The sequence below is a fragment of the Heptranchias perlo genome, chromosome 5 (genome assembly GCF_035084215.1).
Source record: "Heptranchias perlo isolate sHepPer1 chromosome 5, sHepPer1.hap1, whole genome shotgun sequence".
Taxonomy (NCBI): Eukaryota; Metazoa; Chordata; class Chondrichthyes; order Hexanchiformes; family Hexanchidae; genus Heptranchias; species Heptranchias perlo.
This window is the reverse complement of record NC_090329.1, coordinates 86,579,536-86,603,906: the sequence shown is the minus strand read 5'-3', so window position 1 is coordinate 86,603,906 and position 24,371 is coordinate 86,579,536. Positions and strand designations below refer to the sequence as shown.

The following is a 24,371-nucleotide window of genomic DNA, read 5'->3' as shown; positions in this document are numbered from 1 at the left end:
AGAAGCTCAGCTCTTTCTGCAGATTCTTATAACTTGGAAAATTTAGGGTGTGATTTATGCACCTCTGCACAACGTTTTAATGCACAGTTGCCTGTTGTAACAAGCCACTTTTAAACTGAATTTTGTCCCCTCTAGCTTCCTTCCCTCCTCTCCTAAAGATGCATACTTTCACTTGGGTACAGTTTCATGAGTGTCATCTACTTTACAGTGCCTTGCCTAAGTTTACACTGAGTGACTTTTATGTTGGTATGTATTTTTGTTCACATTTTCACCAGTGACACAAAACACAATATACAATGTGGAACTATAATGTCCTAAAGCCTTGTTGACTTAGCAATTATTTTACCCAGTGGGAAAACCTCATCAATTTAAACCACAATGAAGCACTTGTTAAAAAATACTTCATTACCTATTACAACAACTTGTATCTATTTCGTGCCTTTAACCTAGAAAAAAAAGTCTTAAAGCACTTCACAGAAGCAGAAGGAAAACTGAATGCTGAGCCAAAGAAGGAGGGGTGACCAAATGCTTAGTCAAAGAGGTAGGTTTTAAGGAGGGTCTTAAAGGAAGAGAGGGAAGTGGGAAGAAGGAGTTGGTTAAGGAGGTAATTTCAGAACTTGGGGCCTAGGTGGCGGAAGGCACAACACCAATGAATGGGGTGAAGCGAGGAGGAGATGCACAAGAGGCCACAATCAGAGGAATGGAGAGTTAGAATCATAGAATCATAGAAGTTTACAACATGGAAACAGGCCCTTCGGCCCAACATGTCCATGTCGCCCAGTTTATACCACTAAGCTAGTCCCAATTGCCTGCACTTGGCCCATATCCCTCTATACCCATCTTACCCATGTAACTGTCCAAATGCTTTTTAAAAGACAAAATTGTACCCGCCTCTACTACTGCCTCTGGCAGCTCGTTCCAGACACTCACCACCCTTTGAGTGAAAAAATTGCCCCTCTGGACCTTTTTGTATCTCTCCCCTCTCACCTTAAATCTATGCCCCCTCGTTATAGACTCCCCTACCTTTGGGAAAAGATTTTGACTATCTACCTTATCTATGCCCCTCATTATTTTATAGACTTCTATAAGATCACCCCTAAACCTCCTACTCTCCAGGGAAAAAAGTCTCAGTCTATCCAACCTCTCCCTATAAGTCAAACCATCAAGTCCCGGTAGCATCCTAGTAAATCTTTTCTGCACACTTTCTAGTTTAATAATATCCTTTCTATAATAGGGTGACCAGAACTGTACACAGTATTCCAAGTGTGGCCTTACTAATGTCTTGTACAACTTCAACAAGACATCCCAACTCCTGTATTCACTGTTCTGACCAATGAAACCAAGCATGCTGAATGCTTTCTTCACCACCCTATCCACCTGTGACTCCACTTTCAAGGTGCTATGAACCTGTACTCCTAGATCTCTTTGTTCTATAACTCTCCCCAACGCCCTACCATTAATGGAGTAGGTCCTGGCCCGATTCGATCAACCAAAATGCATCACCTCACATTTATCTAAATTAAACTCCATCTGCCATTCATCGGCCCACTGGCCCAATTTATCAAGATCCCGTTGCAATCCTAGATAACCTTCTTCACTGTCCACAATGCCACCAATCTTGGTGTCATCTGCAAACTTACTCACCATGCCTCCTAAATTCTTATCCAAATCATTAATATAAATAACAAATAACAGCGGACCCAGCACCGATCCCTGAGGCACACCGCTGGTCACAGGCCTCCAGTTTGAAAAACAACCCTCTACAACCACCCTCTGTCTTCTGTCGTCAATCCAATTTTGTATCCAATTGGCTACCTCACCTTGGATCCCGTGAGATTTAACCTTATGTAACAACCTACCATGCGGTACCTTGTCAAAGGCTTTGCTAAAGTCCATGCAGACCACGTCTACTGCACAGCCCTCATCTATCTTCTTGGTTACCCCTTCAAAAAACTCAATCAAATTCATGAGACATGATTTTCCTCTCACAAAACCATGCTGACTGTTCCTAATCAGTCCCTGCCTCTCCAAATGCCTGTAGATCCTGTCTCTCAGAATACCCTCTAACAACATACCCACTACAGATGTCAGGCTCACCGGTCTGTAGTTCCCAGGCTTTTCCCTGCCGCCCTTCTTAAACAAAGGCACAACATTTGCTACCCTCCAATCTTCAGGCACCTCACCTGTAGCTGTCGATGATTCAAATATCTCTGCTAGGGGACCCGCAATTTCCTCCCTAACCTTCCATAACGTCCTGGGATACATTTCATCAGGTCCCGGAGATTTATCTACCTTGATGCACGTTAAGACTTCCAGCACCTCCCTCTCTGTAATATGTACACTCCTCAAGACATCACTATTTATTTCCCCAAGTTCCCTAACATCCATGCTTTTCTCAACCGTAAATACCGATGTGAAATATTCATTTAGGATCTCACCCATCTCTAGTGGTTCCGCACATAGATGATCTTAAAACTAATGGAATTATGAGACTTTTTTCCCTGGAGAGTAGGAGGTTTAGGGGTGATCTTATAGAAGTCTATAAAATAATGAGGGGCATAGATAAGATAGATAGTCAAAATCTTTTCCCAAAGGTAGGGGTGTCTATAACGAGGGGGCATAGATTTAAGGTGAGAGGGGAGAGATACAAAAGGGTCGAGAGGGGCAATTTTTTCACTCAATGGGTGGTGAGTGTCTGGAACGAGCTGCCAGAGGCAGTAGTAGAGGCGGGTACAATTTTGTCTTTTAAAAAGTATTTGGACAGTTACATGGGTAAGATGGATATAGAGGGATATGGGCCAACTGCAGGCAATTGGGACTAGCTTAGTGGTATAAACTGGGCGACATGGACATGTTGGGCCGAAGGGCCTGTTTCCATGTTGTAAACTTCTATGATTCTATGATTCTATGATCACTGGTCCCAAAGTGACCCCTCACTAACACTTCTGTCACCTGCCCTTCCTTATTTCCCAAGAGGAGGTCAAGTTTTGCCCCCTCTCTAGTCGGGCCATCCACATACTGGGGGAGTTGTAGGGCTGAAGGAGGTTACAGAGATAGGGAGGAGTGAGGGCATGAAGGGATTTAAACACAGGGATCAAAATTTTAAATTTGAGTTGTTGGGGAACTGGAACCAATGTAGGTCAGTCAGGAAAAGGGTGATGGGTGACCGGGACTTGGTGCAGCATAGGGTATGGGCAGCAGAGTTTTGAATGAGCTGAAGTTTACAGAGGATGGAGGACAGGAGGCTGGCCAGGAGAGCATTGGAATAGTCGAGTCTAGAGGTGACAAGGCATGGATGAGGGTTTTGGCAGCAGACAGGCTGAGGCAGGGTCAGAAGCAGGTGATTCCTGCTCCTGATGCACTCCTACTTTAAATGTGTGTGTGCGGATGCTAAAAGAAAACCAGATTGAGCTCAGTCCTTAAGTTCTTCACAGTCCTCGCTCACTGTTAAGTCTCATAAATGAATAATAGTCACTTTGACGAAGTACCAGAGAATAACTGCCACCAGTGGAATTGTAGCCCAGAGCGAGAGTCAGCACTTTCAGGAAAGGGGCAAAGTTGGAGAGAAAATTAGGGAACAAATTCCATCCCAGTGACATCATGAATGGAGACCATGAATTGTAGGTAAAACTGTGCTGGGTGAAACTTCGTGATCTCATGTTAGAGAGAGGCTGGATAAAATATTTGCTTCCAAGCTGACTCTAACCCAGGAGTTCTACATTTAAAATATTGTAATCAAGAATGGCTGAAACATACCAATAATGTACAGACATTTCCCTTCATAGTATTTAGGATTATGGGGCAATTTGATAGACTTGTTAAGTTATTAGGGCTGATTTTCCTCTCCTTTGCACCCGAGGAACGCTCACTTTCTGGGTGCGGAGCAGAGGAAAGAGGAAGGGAGTCCTGAAATGCTGGCTCCCTGTTCGTTTTACATTGTCCAGGGATTTCATGGGTCTACCAGAAGGAAACGAGCTGCGACTGGCTCTCCCACCACACTTACCTCCACCAATGCTGTGCAGAAGCCTATTCTGAGGTGTGGTCAGAAGAAGTGGTCCTTAGGCCGTGCACCCAGTCCCTCTTAGGCTATTAGATCATTTCTGGATGGTGGGGTGGCCTGTGCCAGGGGACCATCTGGTCTAGGCTAATTAACCTGAACTTGAAAATTTAGGTAGGTTCATGTCATGTCATGCAGAGTGCACTTTGAGTACACTGCACCTAATTAATTCCTAGGCTTATGATGGGAGGTGGTGGAGGAGGTGGTGAGGAAAAAAATCAAATTTATTATTTTTACATTGTTAATTTCTGACATTCGCATGGGCTAAGAATTTTCAAAAATTACAACAGATCACTAATAAAATGTTGATTGTCACTTTATATAGTATTTTACAGATTGATGCTACTTCAAAGGATGATTTTTGACATTTTACATCCTGGCCTTGTTTTTTTATTTAGGAGGTACCAGATGCAGAAGAAGACTCCACAGTGTGGTATTTCAAAGATCAGCTGTTCTTTTCTAGTTTAATGTGCATTTTGGTTTGCTAATGTGTACCGTTTTTAATAAAACCCTTAATGTTGCAAAACTTCCAAAATCTTGACTACTTTAGCAATAGCTTCTTATTATTTTCAGGTGCAGTGTATATGCTATTTTTGTGAAATTGATATAGAGTTTCTCTGCTTCTGAAATTTCCTGTTCTCTGAATCTCAGGCTTGGATAATAGTTTAAATTGCACCTATTAATCAATGCATTACAGACTCACAGCCACAGGCAGATAAATACACAGGGTCACTTCAAGTGAATCCTGTTTGCAGACCTCAGTAAATATGAGGAAAAGTTTCAGTACACTTCAGTTCTCAGTCCACAAAATGTAACAGTACACTGTACAGGTGTGGGAAAACTTAATCTGCTGTACCATTTTGCACTTGTTTGTACTCAATACTCTTCATTATGCACAAAAGTCTAAACATTAGAATTATTGCATTAAAATTGGTATTCCTTTTCCCAAGTTTTTAAGACTATTTCCTTACTAGAAATTGTAAAGAAAAAGTACATAGTTATTTATTTTATTTCCTCTCCTTTAATATTTTCAATTCAAAGTGTCAGAAAACCTACAAGAATGTGGAAAAATTACCAATTCAAATACGTAGAAAATGGCTTTTTAGCTTTGATACTGGATTGATCAAATTCCTAAGCAAATCCCTTGGCATTCAGAGAAGCTGGACCAAATTTTGCTGGAGTTCAATTCGTTGCATCCATGTAGTCCAGTAAACTTCTTTCAAATGATTATATCAATAGGATTATAGGTCAGTGGAAGCTGAGCATTCACCCTATTTTATCCACCTCATCATGTCTGAATCACTGACTGAAAACAAGCTTGTTCCATGAAGATAAAACAGACATCTGTGGTTTGGTGAGACTGAAATATTGGGGACGACAGAACTCTTAAGATAAAAAGTATTTTCAAACACAGCATGTAATACAGTTGTTGTCATGCTGTTGATTAAATTCTGTAAGATGTTATTCCCTCATTTACAGGAAAGGTAAATAACAAGTCCATTTCCTTGGCACGCAAAATTGATTATGAACAGCAGGAAAACAAATTTACTTGGAATCACATTAACTGCGGACAATCTAGTTGGAACCTTAGGACCATGCATATTCACAAGATGCATGTAATTTATTTTGTAAAGCAGCGTTAAACTGCATATCAGGATACCCAAAGTCCCTGCGATTTCAGTTGAAATAACCACAACCCAATAATGGTTTTTGATACACCACAAGCTTGCTGAGAGTCTCAATGGACTATCCAGGAAGATGCAATTTCATTAGTTACACCATATACTGTGTTTGAAATATGTGTTCCAGCAGTTTAACATCCAAGTACTGCCTTATGGAAAACTAATTACTGAATCACTAAGAGCTCCATAATGTCCTGCATTAAGTATCACACATCATACATAATGCATGTAAAGCAGCCTCTGCACTCTGATTACAGAACACTGTCATTAAGTGAGCAAATTAAAGATGTGAATAATTCACCGAGTGAGCTTATTTGTCAGTGCTGTGTTGTAAAATTAGAAATTCTAATGGGTGCTGCAATTTTTCTTACTCAGTTGGCACAAAGAGCAATTTCAGGATGCATTGTAAAAATTAAAGCTAATTGTCTTATTTTTTAGGATGTCCACTCAATTTCTATTTTTTTGTATGTGTCACTCTTAGTTCAATCAACTTACCTATGATTTTTAAAAAATCATTTTACTTTTGTCAACAATGGTTATCAAAATAATTCTGCTTTGCATAATATAATGAAACAGTTTATGATAATCATATAAATGACACTGCAAGGTAAACAATAGATATATAGAGATAAGCTTATGTAATATAAAAAATATATAAAGTGTCACTCATTGACGATAAATTATATAGCATTAAGCCCTATAATGTTTTTCTTAAAACAACACATTTTACTCAGTGCAGAAATTACACGTTTGTTTTCTCTAAGGTGGTTGTTAGCAAAATCCATCACCTAACGACCTTTCTCCCTAAGGCATTTCATAAATGTACTGAAAAAATCAGTCATTGCAAATCTAAATAAGGCCTTAAATATATATTAGGTCATACAGTACCTCTTACCTCAGTTCCACATAATGTTGAGATTTATTTCTGCGGATCTTCTCTAAAGCCCAGAGACAGGGACAGAGTCCACTTGACCGCACATAACAGCATATTCACCAAATGCTCCCAGCTGTCAGATAAAATATTCTCAATACTAACAAAAATATATTCCCCTCTGGAGAACTCTCTTTCCCTCTCTCATTCCCTCTGCCTCAAATCTTTGTGCCATTTCCTTCGGCGACAAGAACCGAGAAAATACGGAATGTTGTTGTTGCTCATTGCAAATCTGAAAAAGTCCCGGCTGATTTCCTCAAATCACTGGCTGACAGGACATCTAGAAAAAAAACATTGTCGACATTAAAAAGGGAGAAGGATTCTTTTTCTGTAGAATGAGGGAAGCTGCATCAGATTTCTCTTTCTCTCTGTGTCTCAGTTTTTTTTTAATAAGGAGGGGAATGCAGACACAATAAGAGAGAGGGAGAGAGGGCTGTCAATGCCGATAAATCTGCATATGGAAATACGGGTTATCCTGGGTGCAATTTTATTTAACTGTGATGTACTGTTTTTTAATTAGACAAGAACACACACAGATAGAAAGAACCCCAGCAAGCTGCAGCGACGGGCATCTTCTCACACAGAGTCACACAAACTAAAGACACTTCATTTAAATCGCATGTCTTCATTTTGTTTCATAGTTTCAAAGAAAAATTACGGATTATTGAAATTCTTCGATTAATCCCGTCTTTATATTCAGCAACAATGCAATGCATTGCTCAGCATCACTGTCATTGAGATCAAGTGATTGAAATGTGCACAGCAAAAGTTTGGCATCCTTGAGTCTGGTTTCAGAAAATGAAATATTGAGTTACAGAAATTACATTGCACAATTATATTTATTTTTATTATATTTTATTCATCCTTGAGTTAATATATTTTACTCTTTAATTTAATAAGCTAACTCAATTACAATTGTGGATGGAGTCACCAAAGGGATTTTTTAAAAGCAAAGATACAGAAGAAAGATATGCATTTTTGTTTTTAAGTGTTGGTCATAGTTACAGATGCAGCATGATCAGTGATTATATTACAGGTGATTGCTGCAGAATATTTTGTTCTTCAAAATGATGCTCAGTTAGCCCCTTTGAGCCTCACATATGAACATTATTTAAGATCGGCTACTTTAAAAACTAATATATTTTATGTCGTTTTTCAAAGAGAAAATTAGATCACATTTAATGCAAAACTGTATAAGACGGACTACAGTGAGTTCACTCTTCTGAGCCTGTGGTTTTCTCCGCTTAGGGATCATGCCGCAAAAGGACGCAGGTCAACGGCGGAATATTTAATGACTTTTATGCACTGGTATTAAACCATTAAAACACAGATATTTTAATGTTATTTTTATCCGATTCCACCTCGACCTTTTCTCATTTCTGTACGGAAATTATAACTTTTCGTTTATACACAAGTTGGATATTTGCAGACGATCCCTTAACCGGGAGGCGGGAGGAAGAACGTCTGACGATTCACAAAAACAGGACCAATCACAGGGCCGCTGGGACCCGATGACCAAACTCACTGGCCAATCGGTATCGGAGGAAGGGAGAGGGGCGGGCGACCAGCGATGGCACCGCGCATGCGGATTGTCAGCGTCACTGGAACGCGGGAAACAGAAAAAGAAACAAGAAGTCAGGAAGAAAGAAGAAAATAGAGACAGGCACAGAGGTACAGATCATATACACAGGGGCTGGTCATATACACAGAGGTACAGATCATAGACACAGGGGCTGGTCATATACACAGAGGTACAGATCATAGACACAGGGGCTGGTCATATACACAGAGGTACAGATCATAGACACAGCGGCTGGTCATATACACAGAGGTACAGATCATATACACAGGGGCTGGTCATATACACAGAGGTACAGATCATATACACAGGGGCTGGTCATATACACAGGGGCTGGTCATATACACAGAGGTACAGATCATAGACACAGGGGCTGGTCATATACACAGAGGTACAGATCATATACACAGGGGCTGGTCATATACTCAGAGGTACAGATCATAGACACAGGGGCTGGTCATATACACAGAGGTACAGATCATAGACACAGGGGCTGGTCATATACACAGAGGTACAGATCATATACACAGGGGCTGGTCATATACACAGAGGTACAGATCATATACACAGGGGCTGGTCATATACACAGAGGTACAGATCATATACACAGGGGCTGGTCATATACACAGAGGTACAGATCATATACACAGGGGCTGGTCATATACACAGAGGTACAGATCATATACACAGGGGCTGGTCATATACTCAGAGGTACAGATCATATACACAGGGGCTGGTCATATACACAGAGGTACAGATCATAGACACAGGGGCTGGTCATATACACAGAGGTACAGATCATAGACACAGGGGCTGGTCATATACACAGAGGTACAGATCATATACACAGGGGGTGGTCATATACACAGAGGTACAGATCATATACACAGGGGCTGGTCACATACACAGAGGTACAGATCATAGACACAGGGGCTGGTCATATACACAGAGGTACAGATCATATACACAGGGGCTGGTCATATACACAGAGGTACAGATCATATACACAGGGGCTGGTCATATACACAGAAGTACAGATCATAGACACAGGGGCTGGTTATATACTCAGGTACAGATCATATACACAGGGGCTGGTCATATACACAGGGGCTGGTAATATACACAGGGGCTGGTTATATACACAGAGGTACAGATCATATACACAGGGGCTGGTCATATACTCAGAGGTACAGATCATATACACACGGGCTGGTCATATACTCAGAGGTACAGATCATATACACAGGGGCTGGTCATATACACAGAAGTACAGATCATAGACACAGGGGCTGGTTATATACTCAGAGGTACAGATCATATACACAGGGGCTGGTCATATACACAGAGGTACAGATCATATACACAGGGGCTGGTCATATACTCAGAGGTACAGATCATATACATGGGCTAGTCATATACTCAGAGGTACAGATCATATACACAGGGGCTGGTCATATACACAGAGGTACAGATCATATACACAGGGGCTGGTTATATACACAGGTACAGATCATAGACACAGGGGCTGGTTATATACACAGAGGTACAGATCATATACACAGGGGCTGGTCATATATACAGAGGTACAGATCATATACACAGGGGCTGGTCATATACTCAGAGGTACAGATCATATACACGGGCTAGTCATATACTCAGAGGTACAGATCATATACACAGGGGCTGGTCATATACACAGGGGCTGGTCATATACACAGAGGTACAGATCATATACACAGGGGCTGGTCATATACACAGGGGCTGGTCATATACACAGAGGTACAGATCATATACACAGGGGCTGGTTATATACACAGGTACAGATCATAGACACGGGGGCTGGTTATATACACAGAGGTACAGATCATATACACAGGGGCTGGTCATATACACAGAGGTACAGATCATATACACAGGGGCTGGTCATATACTCAGAGGTACAGATCATATACACGGGCTAGTCATATACTCAGAGGTACAGATCATATACACAGGGGCTGGTCATATACACAGGGGCTGGTCATATACACAGAGGTACAGATCATATACACAGGGGCTGGTCATATACTCAGAGGTACAGATCATATACACAGGGGCTGGTCATATACACAGGGGCTGGTCATATACACAGAGGTACAGATCATATACACAGGGGCTGGTTATATACACAGGTACAGATCATAGACACGGGGGCTGGTTATATACACAGAGGTACAGATCATATACACAGGGGCTGGTCATATACACAGAGGTACAGATCATATACACAGGGGCTGGTCATATACTCAGAGGTACAGATCATATACACGGGCTAGTCATATACTCAGAGGTACAGATCATATACACAGGGGCTGGTCATATACACAGGGGCTGGTTATATACACAGAGGTACAGATCATATACACAGGGGCTGGTCATATACACAGAGGTACAGATCATAGACACAGGGGCTGGTTATATACTCAGAGGTACAGATCATATACACGGGCTGGTCATATACACAGAGGTACAGATCATATACACAGGGGCTGGTCATATACTCAGAGGTACAGATCATATACACGGGCTAGTCATATACTCAGAGGTACAGATCATATACACGGGCTGGTCATATACACAGGGGCTGGTCATATACACAGAGGTACAGATCATATACACAGGGGCTGGTTATATACACAGGTACAGATCATAGACACAGGGGCTGGTTATATGCACAGAGGTACAGATCATATACACGGGGGCTGGTCATATACTCAGAGGTACAGAACATATACACGGGCTAGTCATATACTCAGAGGTACAGATCATATACACAGGGGCTGGTCATATACACAGAGGTACAGATCATATACACAGGGGCTGGTCATATACTCAGAGGTACAGATCATATACACGGGCTGGTCATATACTCAGAGGTACAGATCATATACACAGGGGCTGGTCATATACACAGAGGTACAGATCATATACACAGGGGTTGGTCATATACACAGGTACAGATCATATACACAGGGGCTGGTTATATACACAGAGGTACAGATCATATACATATGGGCTGGTTATATACACAGAGGTACAGATCCTATACACGGGGGCTGGTCATATACACAGGGGCTGGTTATATACACAGAGGTACAGATCATATACACAGAGGTACAGATCATATACACAGGGGCTGGTTATATACACAGAGGTACAGATCATATACACAGGGGCTGGTCATATACACAGAGGTACAGATCATATACACAGGGGCTGGTCATATACACAGAGGTACAGATCATATACACAGGGGCTGGTCATATACACAGGGGCTGGTTATATACACAGAGGTACAGATCATATACACAGGGGCTGGTCATATACACAGGGGCTGGTCATATACACAGAGGTACAGATCATATATACAGGGACTAGCCACATATACAGGGGCTGAGATAGAGGGATTGATCATATATTTGGGGTGGGTAGAGGTAGAGGGACTAGCCACATACACAGGGGCTGAGATAGAGGGATTGATCATATATTTGAGGCGAACATAGTTAGAGGGACTAGTCATATGTACAGGGGCTGAGAGAGGGATTGGTCATATATAGCGGCAAAGGTAAAGGGATGGGTCATATATATATATATATATATACAGGGGCTGATGGGGGACTGGTCATATGTACAGGGGCTGATAGAGGGACAGGTCATGTTATTTATAGGGGCAGATATAGAGGGACAGGCCTATATGGGGCAAAGGTAGATATATATAGGGGCAGAGATAGAAGGATGGGTTATATATATATATAGGGCATGGATAGCAGGACTGGTCATATGGATACAGATACAGGTATAGATAGAAGTACAGATCATATATATAGGGACAGAGGTAGGGGCACGTGAATAAATGAAGTGTGTCTTCATAGGGAAGCTGTATCACTCCTTGTCAGGCAAATTGAAACTCTCCCTGCATGAATTTTTCAGTAGGTCTGGAGACCTTTAAGCATGGTGATGGGTTTCTGTGTGTGTCAGATACCCAACTGACCAGAAAATAAAGGTTTGCTTGTCTGTATCGTGTACTGAGAGGGAGGGTGAGCTTCCAGATGTCTTCAAATGGTATCTCGTAATCAGCTGCTAGAATTCACCTGATTGATCTCAGTTGATACCTATGATTTTTCTCCCCCTCCTGCTTCCCTGTGGTGATGCACCTTCCCTTTGTTTAGTGCCTTTCCTTGACAGCCTGACTGAGATCAGGAATTTGTCGTGTGGGGTGTTGCCACCGTGAGCCAGTGTCCTGCTACTCTGTGGCTGAAGTACTGGGCTGCTTACGTCACTGAGACTCCAGTATGAAAAGGCATGCTCAAGAAACCTTCAGTGAGCAGCGTTGCTGGTGGGACAAAAACAATGTCAGAAATCCATCATATGTACATGCTATCCTATCAGCTCGAGAATGGTAGAGGTTGTTTATAGGTGTCCTTTGTATTATAATCATTTCTTTAGAGTTGGCTAACTGTGGAATTACTGTACATTTGTGACATCACTGCCCATTCTATTGTTTTTTTGCAAAAAGCTGGCAGTGTCCGAATTGGTGGCTGAGTAGAATGGGCCTGTACTCTCTGGAGTTTAGAAGAGTGAGTGGTGATCTCATTGAAACACGGAAGATTCTTAGAGGGTTTGACAGGGTAGATGCTGGAGAGGTTGTTTCCCCTGGTTGGAGAGTCGAGAACTAGGAGTCATAATCTCAGGATAAGGGGTCAGCCATTTAGGACCGAGATGAGGAAAGATTTCTTCACTTAGAGGGTTGTGAATCTTTGGAATTCTCTGCCCCAGAGGGCTGCGGATGCTCAATCATTGAGTATATTCAAGGCTGAGATCAACAGATTTTTGGACACTAAGGGAATCAAGGGATATGGGGATAGGGTGGGAAAGTGCAGTTGAGGTAGAAGATCAGCCATAATCTTATTGAATGGTGGAGCAGGCTCGAGGGGCCATATGGCCTACTCCCGCTTCTGTTTCTTATGTTCTTAAAATGCTAATAATGGTATTCATCTACAATGTGTTTTCTAGAAAAATGGACGATGACTTTGGTGGATCTCTTACTCCTCCTATCTCCCCATATGTGATAGAAAGGATGGAGACGGATGTGGACAGCTGCAGACCCCCTTGTTTCTCCTGCATCTTGGGCCAACGAGATGGGGGGAAATCATTTTCTGCTGATGGCTATCTGGCAAGTGGATCGCTAAACCGGTACATACCATGTAAACTGATTCAAATATTGTGCAGCTGTTACATTTCTGTTGGGCAAAGTTTCAAAGACTCTGTTGTTAATGATCTAACTCTCTATAGCAGCAAGGTTATTTATTCTATTGGAGTTTGCCCATATTTTATGAAGTATCAAGTCAAATAGATTTTCTTTGGTCCCAAAGCTGCCACTTTGCCAGTATTCACTAAAAGCTAGTAGACAGGTACAAAAAGTAATCAAAAAGGCCAATGGAATTTTGGCCCTTATCTCAAAGGGGTTAGAATTCAAAAGTGAGCAAATTACACCTCAGTTGATTAGAGCCTTTTTCAGACCCCATCTGGAGTACAGTTTTGGGCACTGCATCTCAGGAAAGATATATTAGCCTTGGAGTGGGCACAGCGCAGATTCACCAGAATGATGCCAGGGCTTAAAGGGTTAAATTATGAGGGCAGGTTGCATTAATTTGTCTTGTATTCCCTTGAGTTTAGAGGGTTGATGGGTGATCTAATTGAAGTTTTTAAAATTATGAAAGATTCGATAGGGTATATAGAGAGAAACTGGGGGGAATTCTAACCCCCAAGATTGGGGGCGGGTGGGTCATTAAAATATTTGTTCTTTGGAGCGCGACCGCAACCCAGTTCCAACGCACCCACTTCCGGGTTTAACCAAAGTGCGTTTGGATGCGTGCGAGTAACGTACTCACCACAGTCGGGACCTTAATTAGTTCAGGCGGGCAGGTATTTATGGCATCAATTAACATCTTTGTGAGATGTTAAGTAGGTGTTTTTAAGTTGAATTTTACTTAACTTTAAATGTAACGCCTCCGGTGCGGGTTTGCCAGGGCTCATAATTCTCACCAGTGTAAAGGAGGCGAGAAGGACCGGATCATGAGGTAAGTGCCTTTATTGCACTGCTTGTGGGCCAGGTGGAGCAGGAGTGTTTCCTCCAGGCTCAACAAGCTTACCTGCTGCATCGGACCCCTGTGATCTGCCAAACCTGCCCCGACCTCCGACTCTTCTGGCCTCCGACTCTTCTGCTGATCTCTGACTTCTCCTGATCTCCGACTCTTCTGCTGATCTCCGATTCCTCCCGACCTCCGACTCTTCTGCTGATCTCTGACTTCTCCTGATCTCCGACTCTTCTGCTGATCTCCGATTCCTCCCGACCTCTGACTCTTCTGCTGATCTCTGATCTCCGACTTCTCCTGATCTCCGACTCTTCTGCTGACCTTCGATCTCCGACTCCTCCTGATCTCCGACTCTTCTTCTGACCCGATCACCTCCCGGCCCGCGATCTTCTCCATGCGCCCCCTCCCTCCACCCCCTGATGTCCTCCAAGGCCCTACAGACGCTGTGTATCTGAAATGCAAGTAACATGGGGCCTTATTGAGCCTTGCGCACAGTTGGTACGCAGACTCTGAATGCACTATATGCTGACTGGCTGCATCGGTTGTGTTGAGCACTTCAGACAGATCAAAGGCCTCGAGCCTCTGTGGCCAATAATAAGGTGTGTCTGCTGTCGCATTACGAGCCTTACAGAGTCTGCCTACTGCATAAGACAAAAGCCAAGGAGCCCAGCACACACTATTTACATACCATTAATGCACAAAGGTAAAACAAGGAGTAGAAATTGAGGCATGCTATAAGAACACGGATATTTGTAATTTGTACTTACAAATAAAATGATAATAGAATTTTGTCCAAAAAGCTTTGTGGTCTATGATCACACATAAACATTTTCCCACAGTCTACAATAATGGTGCATATTTGCTTCTCTGCACTAACTTTAACAGAAATGTGGACATGAGTGAATGGATGAGGATAGCTCCAAGTTAGAAATGAACCATTCTTTCGTTATTAATCAATTCTTACATTTTTATCCTGTGCTTAGGTGTTAAAGGAAGTTACTTGTTTAGGGCTGATCTGCTTAGAAACACAGAAAATTCCTTGGCCTGCGTATTAAAGGAAGTTTAACTATTTACTCATGGCAGACCTATTAGTGATGCTGAGGATAAGCAAGATGTCAAAGCTTGAACAAATAGAACACAGTGGCAGACCTATGGAAGATGCTGGGATGCAAGCACATCTCAATTGTTAAGTTGATGTCCTCCACGCCACCCCAGATATCCTCCACAGCCCCTCTTTCCCCCAGCCCCCGCCCCGGATGTCCTCCATGGTTCCCCATGTCCTTCAGTCCTTCACGCCGCCACGCCCCCCGATGTCCTACACAGCTCACAACCTCTCCCTCCCTCTCCTCTCCGATTCCCGTCCGACAGCCAGCCAGCCTGTCAATCTGGATGGCTGTCGCGCGGGAAACCTGGAATCAAAAATAATTGCTTTCAATTGAGTTACGATTTCCGACACATTCACTTCACTTCCAGGTTTCCTACGTGAAAATCTACCCACCTGCTCTCTTCCTGGCTTCAGGTCAAAATCATGCCCACTATTTCCTTTGGTGGGGGAATCAAGTATAAGGGGCCATAATCTTAAAATTAGAATTAGGCCAGTTAGGAGTGAATTTCGGAAGCACTTTTTGGCACAGTGGGTAGTAGAAATCTGGGAGACTCTCTCCCAAAAGGCTGTGGATGCTGGGCCAATTGAAATTTTCAAGACTGAGATCGAAAGATTTTTGTTATGTAAGATATCAATGGAAATGTAGCAAAGGCAGAGGTACAGATCAGACATGCTCTAATTGAATGGCAGAACAGGCTTGAGGCCTTTAATGACCTACTTCTGTTCCCATGTTCTTATGAATTGAAGTGGGATGTCAGTGTGCTTGACAATTACTAGCTGTGTTTGCTGAACTTTAGGAATGAGGCTTTGAAATGTGGTTGTGACTTAATGTCCGACATATATTCTTGCTGTTTGCTGGAAGTTATGATTAAATTGATGCCATTTGTTCTTTTGTATTTTTAAGACTACTACTAAGATTGGATCCTTCCCCCACTGACTACGAAGCTGACACAGTGGATATTTTTGGTTTTCAATGGGTGACTGAAATGGCACTCGTTGAATCTCCTAAACTTCTCTTTGGCTTACTGAGGTACGAGTGCTTGAATTACAGTAGTGGTTTAATCTTTTTGTGAGCTCAAAAGATTCTGTAGTTTCTGTATTGTACATTTATTATCCTAAAATATTCTTCCAAGAAATATTTTTGAATGTGGTGTTGTACCATTGGATACTCCATGAATTAATGCCCACGAATTACAGGCACTACCACGGACTCTGTTATATGAAATACAGTAAGCCTGCAGAAATGACTCCACTGGTAATTTTAAAGCAGCAAAATTGTTTTTAAAGTTCATTTTTATCATTTATATCAATGTTATTAGCATACTAAACTGCAGTTTACAATGTTTATTGAGTTGGATCTCACAAACGTACAAGCAGTTTGATACCTGTTGTAACTACTTGGTGCCCAACATGTTTTCTTTACAAACTCAATCAGGTTCAGTATCACGGCCAGAAATGTGTCTTTATTGGGAACAAAATGGTAAAATTCTAATCTTATACTTGAGTGGCTTTTAGTAGTAACCAGATTGTTACAATTGGGGTTTTTAAGAACTGTTGTCTCCTTTTAATGGTGTGGACCTTGCCCCTTCAATATCGGAGCTGTACCTTTTCTATACTTTGCCGTCATGGAAGTTCATATTTTAGAGGCAAACTATTAACCTCTTTCCAGAGCCTGCTTATCAGATTTAACTTAGTCTGGTGCTTTACTACCAAACATTTTTCTAAATGGCAGATATTACCACAGAGACCAGTTACTTACAGATTAAAACAACTAATATCTTTATGTACAATTAAATAGTAATATGTACAAAAGCAGCGTAGAGATTATGTTACTAGACTAGAGGCCTGGACTAGTAATCCAGAGAATGAGAGTTTAATCCCACCATGGCAGTTTGAGAATTTGAATTCAGTTTAAGAAATCTCAAAATAAAAAGCTGGTAGCAATAAAAGTGACCGTGAAGCTATCAGATTGTTGTAAAAACCCAACTGGTTCAGTTATGGCCTTTAGAGAAGGAAACGTAAGAACATAGGAATTGCTAGACAAAAAAAGACCACGATCAATATAAGTTGCCTTCTACCAAGATACAACGATAATGCAGTTATTGATTGATCATGACAATCAACCTCTCTTAGTCTACAACAGACCCAGACATGAAGCGCGAAAACCCCCAGTGGTGGGAAATTTTGGGACTCATGGGGTCGATATTAACCCCCATACGATGGGCGGGAGATGGTTGCGGGGGATGGGGAGTTAAAAATTTAAAATCGTGAGATGCGACCACACTCGGTCTGCCACCATTTTTACGACAGAAGATTGTGGGACGTGCCTGTCTTGGGTGCCTGATTTAAATTTAACGGTTGCCAGCTGGGTTTCCGAGGGCTCGGGAAACCTAGCAGCTAAATGTAGACGGGAGCAGCTGGCTGCAGAAGGTATATGCTTTTAAGAGCACTGCTTGTGAGCCAGGAGGAGCAGGAACGCACCCCCTGGCCCCTCAATCAAACCTGTTGATCGCGGCCTCTCCTCGCTGCTGTGATCTGCTGAATCCGCCCCCTCTCCAACCCCCGAACTTAAGCTGCCTGCCCAGCGATTGGCCAACCCGCGCTCCCCCCCCAACAAGCCCCGATCTTTCCCTCCCTCCCAATTACTGGGTTCCGACCCTACCACCAAGCCCTGATCTTTCCCTCCCTCCCTCCCAATTACTGGGTTCCGACCCTACCACCAAGCCCTGATCTTTCCCTCCCTCCCTCCCAATTACTGGGTTCCGACCCTACCACCAAGCCCAAATCTTTCCCTCCCTCCCTCCCAATTACTGGGTTCCGACCCTACCACCAAGTCCCGATCTTTCCCTCCCTCCCTCCCAATTACTGGATTCCGACCCTACCACCAAGTCCCGATCTTTCCCTCCCTCCCTCCCAATTACTGGATTCCGACCCTACCACCAAGCCCTGATCTTTCCCTCCCTCCCTCCCTCCCAATTACTGGGTTCCGACCCTACCACCAAGCCCTGATCTTTCCCTCCCTCCCTCCCAATTACTGGGTTCCGACCCTACCACCAAGACCCGATCTTTCTCGATTGCCGGCAATTGTCCCCAACGGTTCCCGGCTGCGGCCTTCTACCGCTTGCTTTCGTGCCCGGCAGTCGGCTAGCCTGTCAATCTGGCCGGCTGCCAGACGAAAAACAAAATAAAATGAATGATAATGAGGTGCTGCCATTAAATTCAGCAGGATCTCTGCGTCCCTGGGATTTCTGGGTTCTCCTCCCCTCCCCTCACCCTGCTTCCTTCCCACCGCCCCATAAATATTGCGGCCCATATGTCCAATGTCACCTGTTCCTCCCAAGCATGCTACACTTACCATATGTCATAACTTACCAGAAGGAAACTTGCCAACTTACCAGAAGGAAACTTGCCATCTTTATCCGGTCTGGTCTATGTCTGAAGTGGCTTAACAAGCCTCTCAGTTGTATCAAACTGCTACCAACAGTTCAAGAAGAAGGTTTTGAGAGGAAAGATTGTTTCTGCTGATTACTGAATAAACAAAGGGGCATATAGTGAGGTTACCACTGGAAGAAAAGAGGAGGAAGAATGTTTTTAATGTAGAGGGTTATTAGAACATGGAATACTTTATCACAGGTGGCTATTGCTTAACAGGGAACTGGATAAGTATTTGAAAAGGAAAAATATGAAACAATATGGGAAAGGTCAGGTAAATGGGATTAGAAGTAGGTAGCTCCAGTGTAGTAGCCAAATGTCCTCCTCCTGTGCTGTAAATTCTTTGAATCTGATTGCCCATATCCAAACACAAGTGTTGGGTCATGTATCAAGTATGATTGTGTACATTAAATAGTGAAGATTGATTCATTTTCTTCGTCCTTGTGATTCTCTGAACAACATATAGTTTGGGTGGATGGAGATGGGGCCACAGCAGCATCTGCAGCTGGGGTTCTCCCTACCCACACCCCCCCTCCCCACCATGGGACTTTGCTCTAATTCTGAATTTTCCAGCAAGCTGCAGGCATGAAACATACTGAATACTTTATTTTTAAAAATTGTGCTGAGAATTTTTTTTTTTGTTAAATTGTGCTCAGGGAGACTGTTAGGCAGTACTGTTTTATTTTAGTTTATATTCCATGCCTGCAAGTTCATTCATATAAATAATTCAACAAACCAAATCTTTTGTAATCCAGGTGTGAGTGTTAATTTTTGTACATGGGCTTCATCTAAACTGATGATGAATGATTTTTGAAATGTGTAAATAAATGTGACTGCTAATTTAAAACAGTCTAAATTTGTTATTTTGCAGGCAACAGATCAGCCGTTTAGAAGCCTTGGCACAGACTAGTTCATGTGATTTTGGCAAGTATAAAGCTGAATGGTTCCTTTCTCTTCCTAAATGATTTGTTGAAACATGTTGATGTTGGTTAAAAAAAATATTTACCACTGGTGACCAGTCAAGCTATCTCTCCTTTGTATTTGGTAGCCAATCTTATTAGTTTAAATCAAGTATTGAAATATCAAAGCTTACATTAATGTATAATGTAAGGGTAGCATTTATATATTACGAACAAGTCCCAGCAGAAAGAATGAGCCAGATTTAACAGATTCACGTGTCTCTAATTTAATTTTGCAATGTTAGCGTTGTCTGTTTTATCATTAATCGTTGATTTACTTCTTGCAAAATATTCTTTCTCTGGAATGCACCTTCATTTCGTTTAACAATTGGCACATATTTGTTTTCTCTCCTTCGTTATTATAAATTGAGTGTAATTTGTCTGTGTCGCTATGTGCTGATTGTTGGTTATCACTTGACAAATCTGCAGTGTCACAATTGTTAATCTTTCATTTGGGACGTCATCCTGAATCTTCAATACTTAGCACATTAGGGAAGGAGAAAACGTGGGAAGGATTGGTGGGGCACTGTAGGCACTATCTGTTTGGTTTGACAACTCAGTTCAAATTAGCTCACAGTGCTGGGAAGAAAGTCGAATTTCTCTGCTGGCCATAAATGTTCCAAGTGAAATGAATTTGTCTTAACAGCTCCAAATGGGAAGCAGTGGCAAAAATAAATGGGGGAAACATTTTGCTTTGAGGGTATTTCTCTTTACATTACTATTTCCCTTTAAGTTTTGACTAGAAATCTGAGAAGTATAGAGCGATTATAAGAACATAAGAAACAGGAGCAAAAGTAGGCCATACGGCCCCTCGAGCCTGCTCCGCCATTCAATAAGATCATGGCTGATCTTCAACCTTAACTCCACTTACCCACCCTATCCTCACATCCCTTGATTCCCTTAGTGTCCAAAAATCTATTGATTTCAGTTCTGAATATACTCAATGACTGAGCATCCACAGCCCTCTGGGGTAGAGAATTCCAAAGATTCACAACCCTCTGAGTGAAGAAATTTTTCCTCATCTCAGTCCTAAATGGCCGACCCCTTATCCTCAGACTATGACCCCTAGTTCTAGAGTCTCCCTCCAGGGGAAATAGCCTCTCAGCATCTACCCTGTCAAGCCCTTATATTTTCTCATAAGCCAGGTGGCTTATATTGCTGTCGTCTCTGTTTTACCCAGAGGAGCAGTTTTTGGCGCGCTCTGTTATATTAGATAACTGCAAACAACAGAACATAAGAACATAAGAAATAGGAGCAGGAGTAGGCCAATCGGCCCCTCGAGCCTGCTCCGCCATTCAATAAGATCATGGCTGATCTGATCCTAACCTCAAATCTAAATTCATGTCCAATTTCCTGCCTGCTCCCCGTAACCCCTAATTCCCTTTACTTCTAGGAAACTGTCTATTTCTGTTTTAAATTTATTTAATGATGTAGCTTCCACAGCTTCCTGGGGCAGCAAATTCCACAGACCTACTACCCTCTGAGTGAAGAAGTTTCTCCTCATCTCAGTTTTGAAAGAGCAGCCCCTTATTCTAAGATTATGCCCCCTAGTTCTAGTTTCACCCATCCTTGGGAACATCCTCACCGCATCCACCCGATCAAGCCCCTTCACAATCTTATATGTTTCAATAAGATCGCCTCTCATTCTTCTGAACTCCAATGAGTAGAGTCCCAATCTACTCAACCTCTCCTCATATGTCCACCCCCTCATCCCTGGGATTAACCGAGTGAACCTTCTTTGTACTGCCTCGAGAGCAAGTATGTCTTTTCTTAAGTATGGAGACCAAAACTGTATGCAGTATTCCAGGTGCGGTCTCACCAATACCTTATATAACTGCAGCAATACCTCCCTGTTTTTATATTCTATCCCCCTAGCAATAAAAGCCAACATTCCGTTGGCCTTCTTGATCACCTGCTGCACCTGCAAACTAACTTTTTGATTTTCTTGCACTAGGACCCCCAGATCCCTTTGTACTGCAGTACTTTCCAGTTGCTCGCCATTAAGATAATAAACCCTTGTATGCCATACTGGGAAACTTGTTGATTGAATGGTGAGATAGTCAAGTTGAACCATTCAGTTTCACTACATATTCTCAAACCTAAGGGAAATGCGTTTACTGTTTGATTGCATTTAACTGACCACAAGAAATTATGGCTGAGAAATTGGAGCAGCACCGGAAACCGGTGCAAAATGGGTGTCGCAAATGTAACACGCGCCCAAAGACATTGGTCCGAGGCTGCTTGGAAGCTGGGCCTAGGCCTAATCTGCATAAAACCAGCGAGCTGTGGATGCCAATTGGGCGTCCCGATGCAGCTTACCAGTCAGGGCCTCAGGAAAATTCGCTGTCTCCAACGCTGAGCCAGCCCGCAGGTAAGTCCTGACTCCACATAAACATAAGTGAAATAAGTTGAACTTATCTTTTTGTCGGCAGTCTCCAGCGGTCTCTTTAAGGACCGCTAGTCGCTAGTTAGGCCACTGTAGACCTGGAGAAACTGAGCAAAGCCTGTGTGGCGCATGCTCCGCTCAGTTTACGCCAAAGTTGGAGCAAGGCCCTAAAAAAGGCATTAGAACCCCGATTAGCATATTCAAGGGGCCTAATACCTGCTTCAAGCTGGAGCCTTGGATGAAGTCGCCCGCTTCCAATTTGGCAGCCGGTGCATTTCCAGGGAGATCAGGCGCGCGAGATGGCGCCGGGAGATTGGTCCCCCCCCCCCCCCCCCCAATGGTAATCAGTTGCCCAAAAAATGGGCGTGACGGGGACGACTTTCTCTTCCTGTGTTTTAATTACAAATGTGTCCAGTTACTATTTAAATAGTCACTCTTTCAGTTTCATGCAAATAGCAGTGAAGTAAAAAACCAACAGCAGGTAGCAACACTGCATGTTTGGAACTGAAACTTCTGTTCAGCTGTTTATTGTATTGCTGTAAAATCTAAACTTTTACAAAAAATATATAAATACAGTATGCTGGATTTAGCTTATTATATTGCACTGTAGGTTTCCCAAGGCTTGCCGGTTTGAACATTCTCCATACTGGCTGAAGTGGCACTCTCTCATAGCTAGTTATGGAGATTGGTCCATTGCTGCTGATCTAATGTAGAGAAGAGAGATTGGCTGACAACCTGTTGCATGTTATTACATTACAGGAAGATATCTTTGAGTTGAATTTAAACATAGTGTTCAACAAATTGGACTGCTGTTTTCCAAACACTGTGAATAAATATTACAACAATCAAGCGACTTCTCATAGGAATGTTGTAATTTTTATGCTGTTTCATGTAATGTTTGCTTATGTTGACTTTAAAAAAAAAATAGGACATGCCGACAGCATATATGTTGAAGCAGATGAAATCAGACAGCAGTGCGTTAACTTCCTCCAGTACATCAAGGTGTTTATTTTCAGGTAATCAATCAATTTACTTATGTTACTGATCAAGAATATTGTTTGGAGAATATGTGTTACTTGTGAAAATCTGGAGTTTGAATGATTCTGCTTGTCACTTTATGTATTGTAGATAGGTATTGTAGTGCCAGCTTCCCCCACCAGAGCTAGTTCTATTTCCCTGTATCCTTTAATATCTTTATGCTTATCTAATTCCCTCTTAACTATCTTGATTGACTCAGCTTCAATAACTTGGTAAAGCATTCTATATCCAAATAATGCTTTTTGTGGGAAAATGTCCTTTCAACCTCCCATTTCATGCTTTAATACTGATCCTGGGTTATACCTCCTTGTTGCTGATTCACAAGCCAATAGAAATATTCTTTCACCATTTGCCCTCCAAATCCTTTCATAATTTTGAACACTTCATTTAAATCTCCTCTTAACCTACTCTGCTCCACTCATTATAACCCTATATTTTTTTAAGTATCATTATAATCCCAGTGAATCTACATTCCACTCTTTCCACGGCTGCCATATTTCTGATGGGGTCCGCAAAACTGTCCACAGCAATCCAACCAAAGTCGAGCTATCATTTTGCACAATGGACTAAGGATTGTAATGTGAAAGCGCAGGACCATGGTGTACGTTCTGACTCAAGTTTCAGCTCATAATTAAATATGAAGAATGTATTCAGTGTAATTTGTTTGTTGGGGAGAAAGGATGTGATCCATTGTAGTAGCTTCAAATGGTAAGTCAGATTCTTAAAGTTATACAAAGTGATTGAGTAGTTAGTCAAAATAATTTATTCATCTAGTTTTCAGTATTTTTTTATTCCTTCTCCATCCTTTTCTTTCCCCATTTTTATGGTTATCCCCCACTCCACTAGATGTCTCGATCTTGTAAATGATCTGCACCGAGGCACTGTCAGTGTCTTTCTTGATGTGGAGATGCCGGTGATGGACTGGGGTGGACAAATGTAAGGAATCTTACAACACCAGGTTATAGTCCAACAATTTTATTTTAAAATCACAAGCTTTCGGAGATTATCTCCTTCGTTAGGTGAGTAGTGAATGAGAGGTTCTCAAATCGCATATCTTATATGATATGA

At 42.2% G+C, this 24,371-nt stretch overlaps 1 protein-coding gene across 1 annotated transcript in view; it reads left to right on the top strand.

The window, feature by feature from the left end:
* The first annotated feature begins 8,271 nt into the window (after positions 1-8,271).
* Positions 8,272-24,371, top strand: part of mms22l (MMS22-like, DNA repair protein) — a 131,061-nt gene continuing 114,961 nt past the window's right edge. Inside the window, exons 1-5 of the mRNA XM_067983841.1 lie at positions 8,272-8,341; positions 13,302-13,481; positions 16,393-16,518; positions 19,792-19,844; positions 23,194-23,281. Of these exons, the coding sequence (XP_067839942.1) occupies positions 13,306-13,481; positions 16,393-16,518; positions 19,792-19,844; positions 23,194-23,281 (443 nt within the window). The 5' untranslated portion in view covers positions 8,272-8,341; positions 13,302-13,305. The remainder of the gene's footprint in view (positions 8,342-13,301; positions 13,482-16,392; positions 16,519-19,791; positions 19,845-23,193; positions 23,282-24,371) is intronic.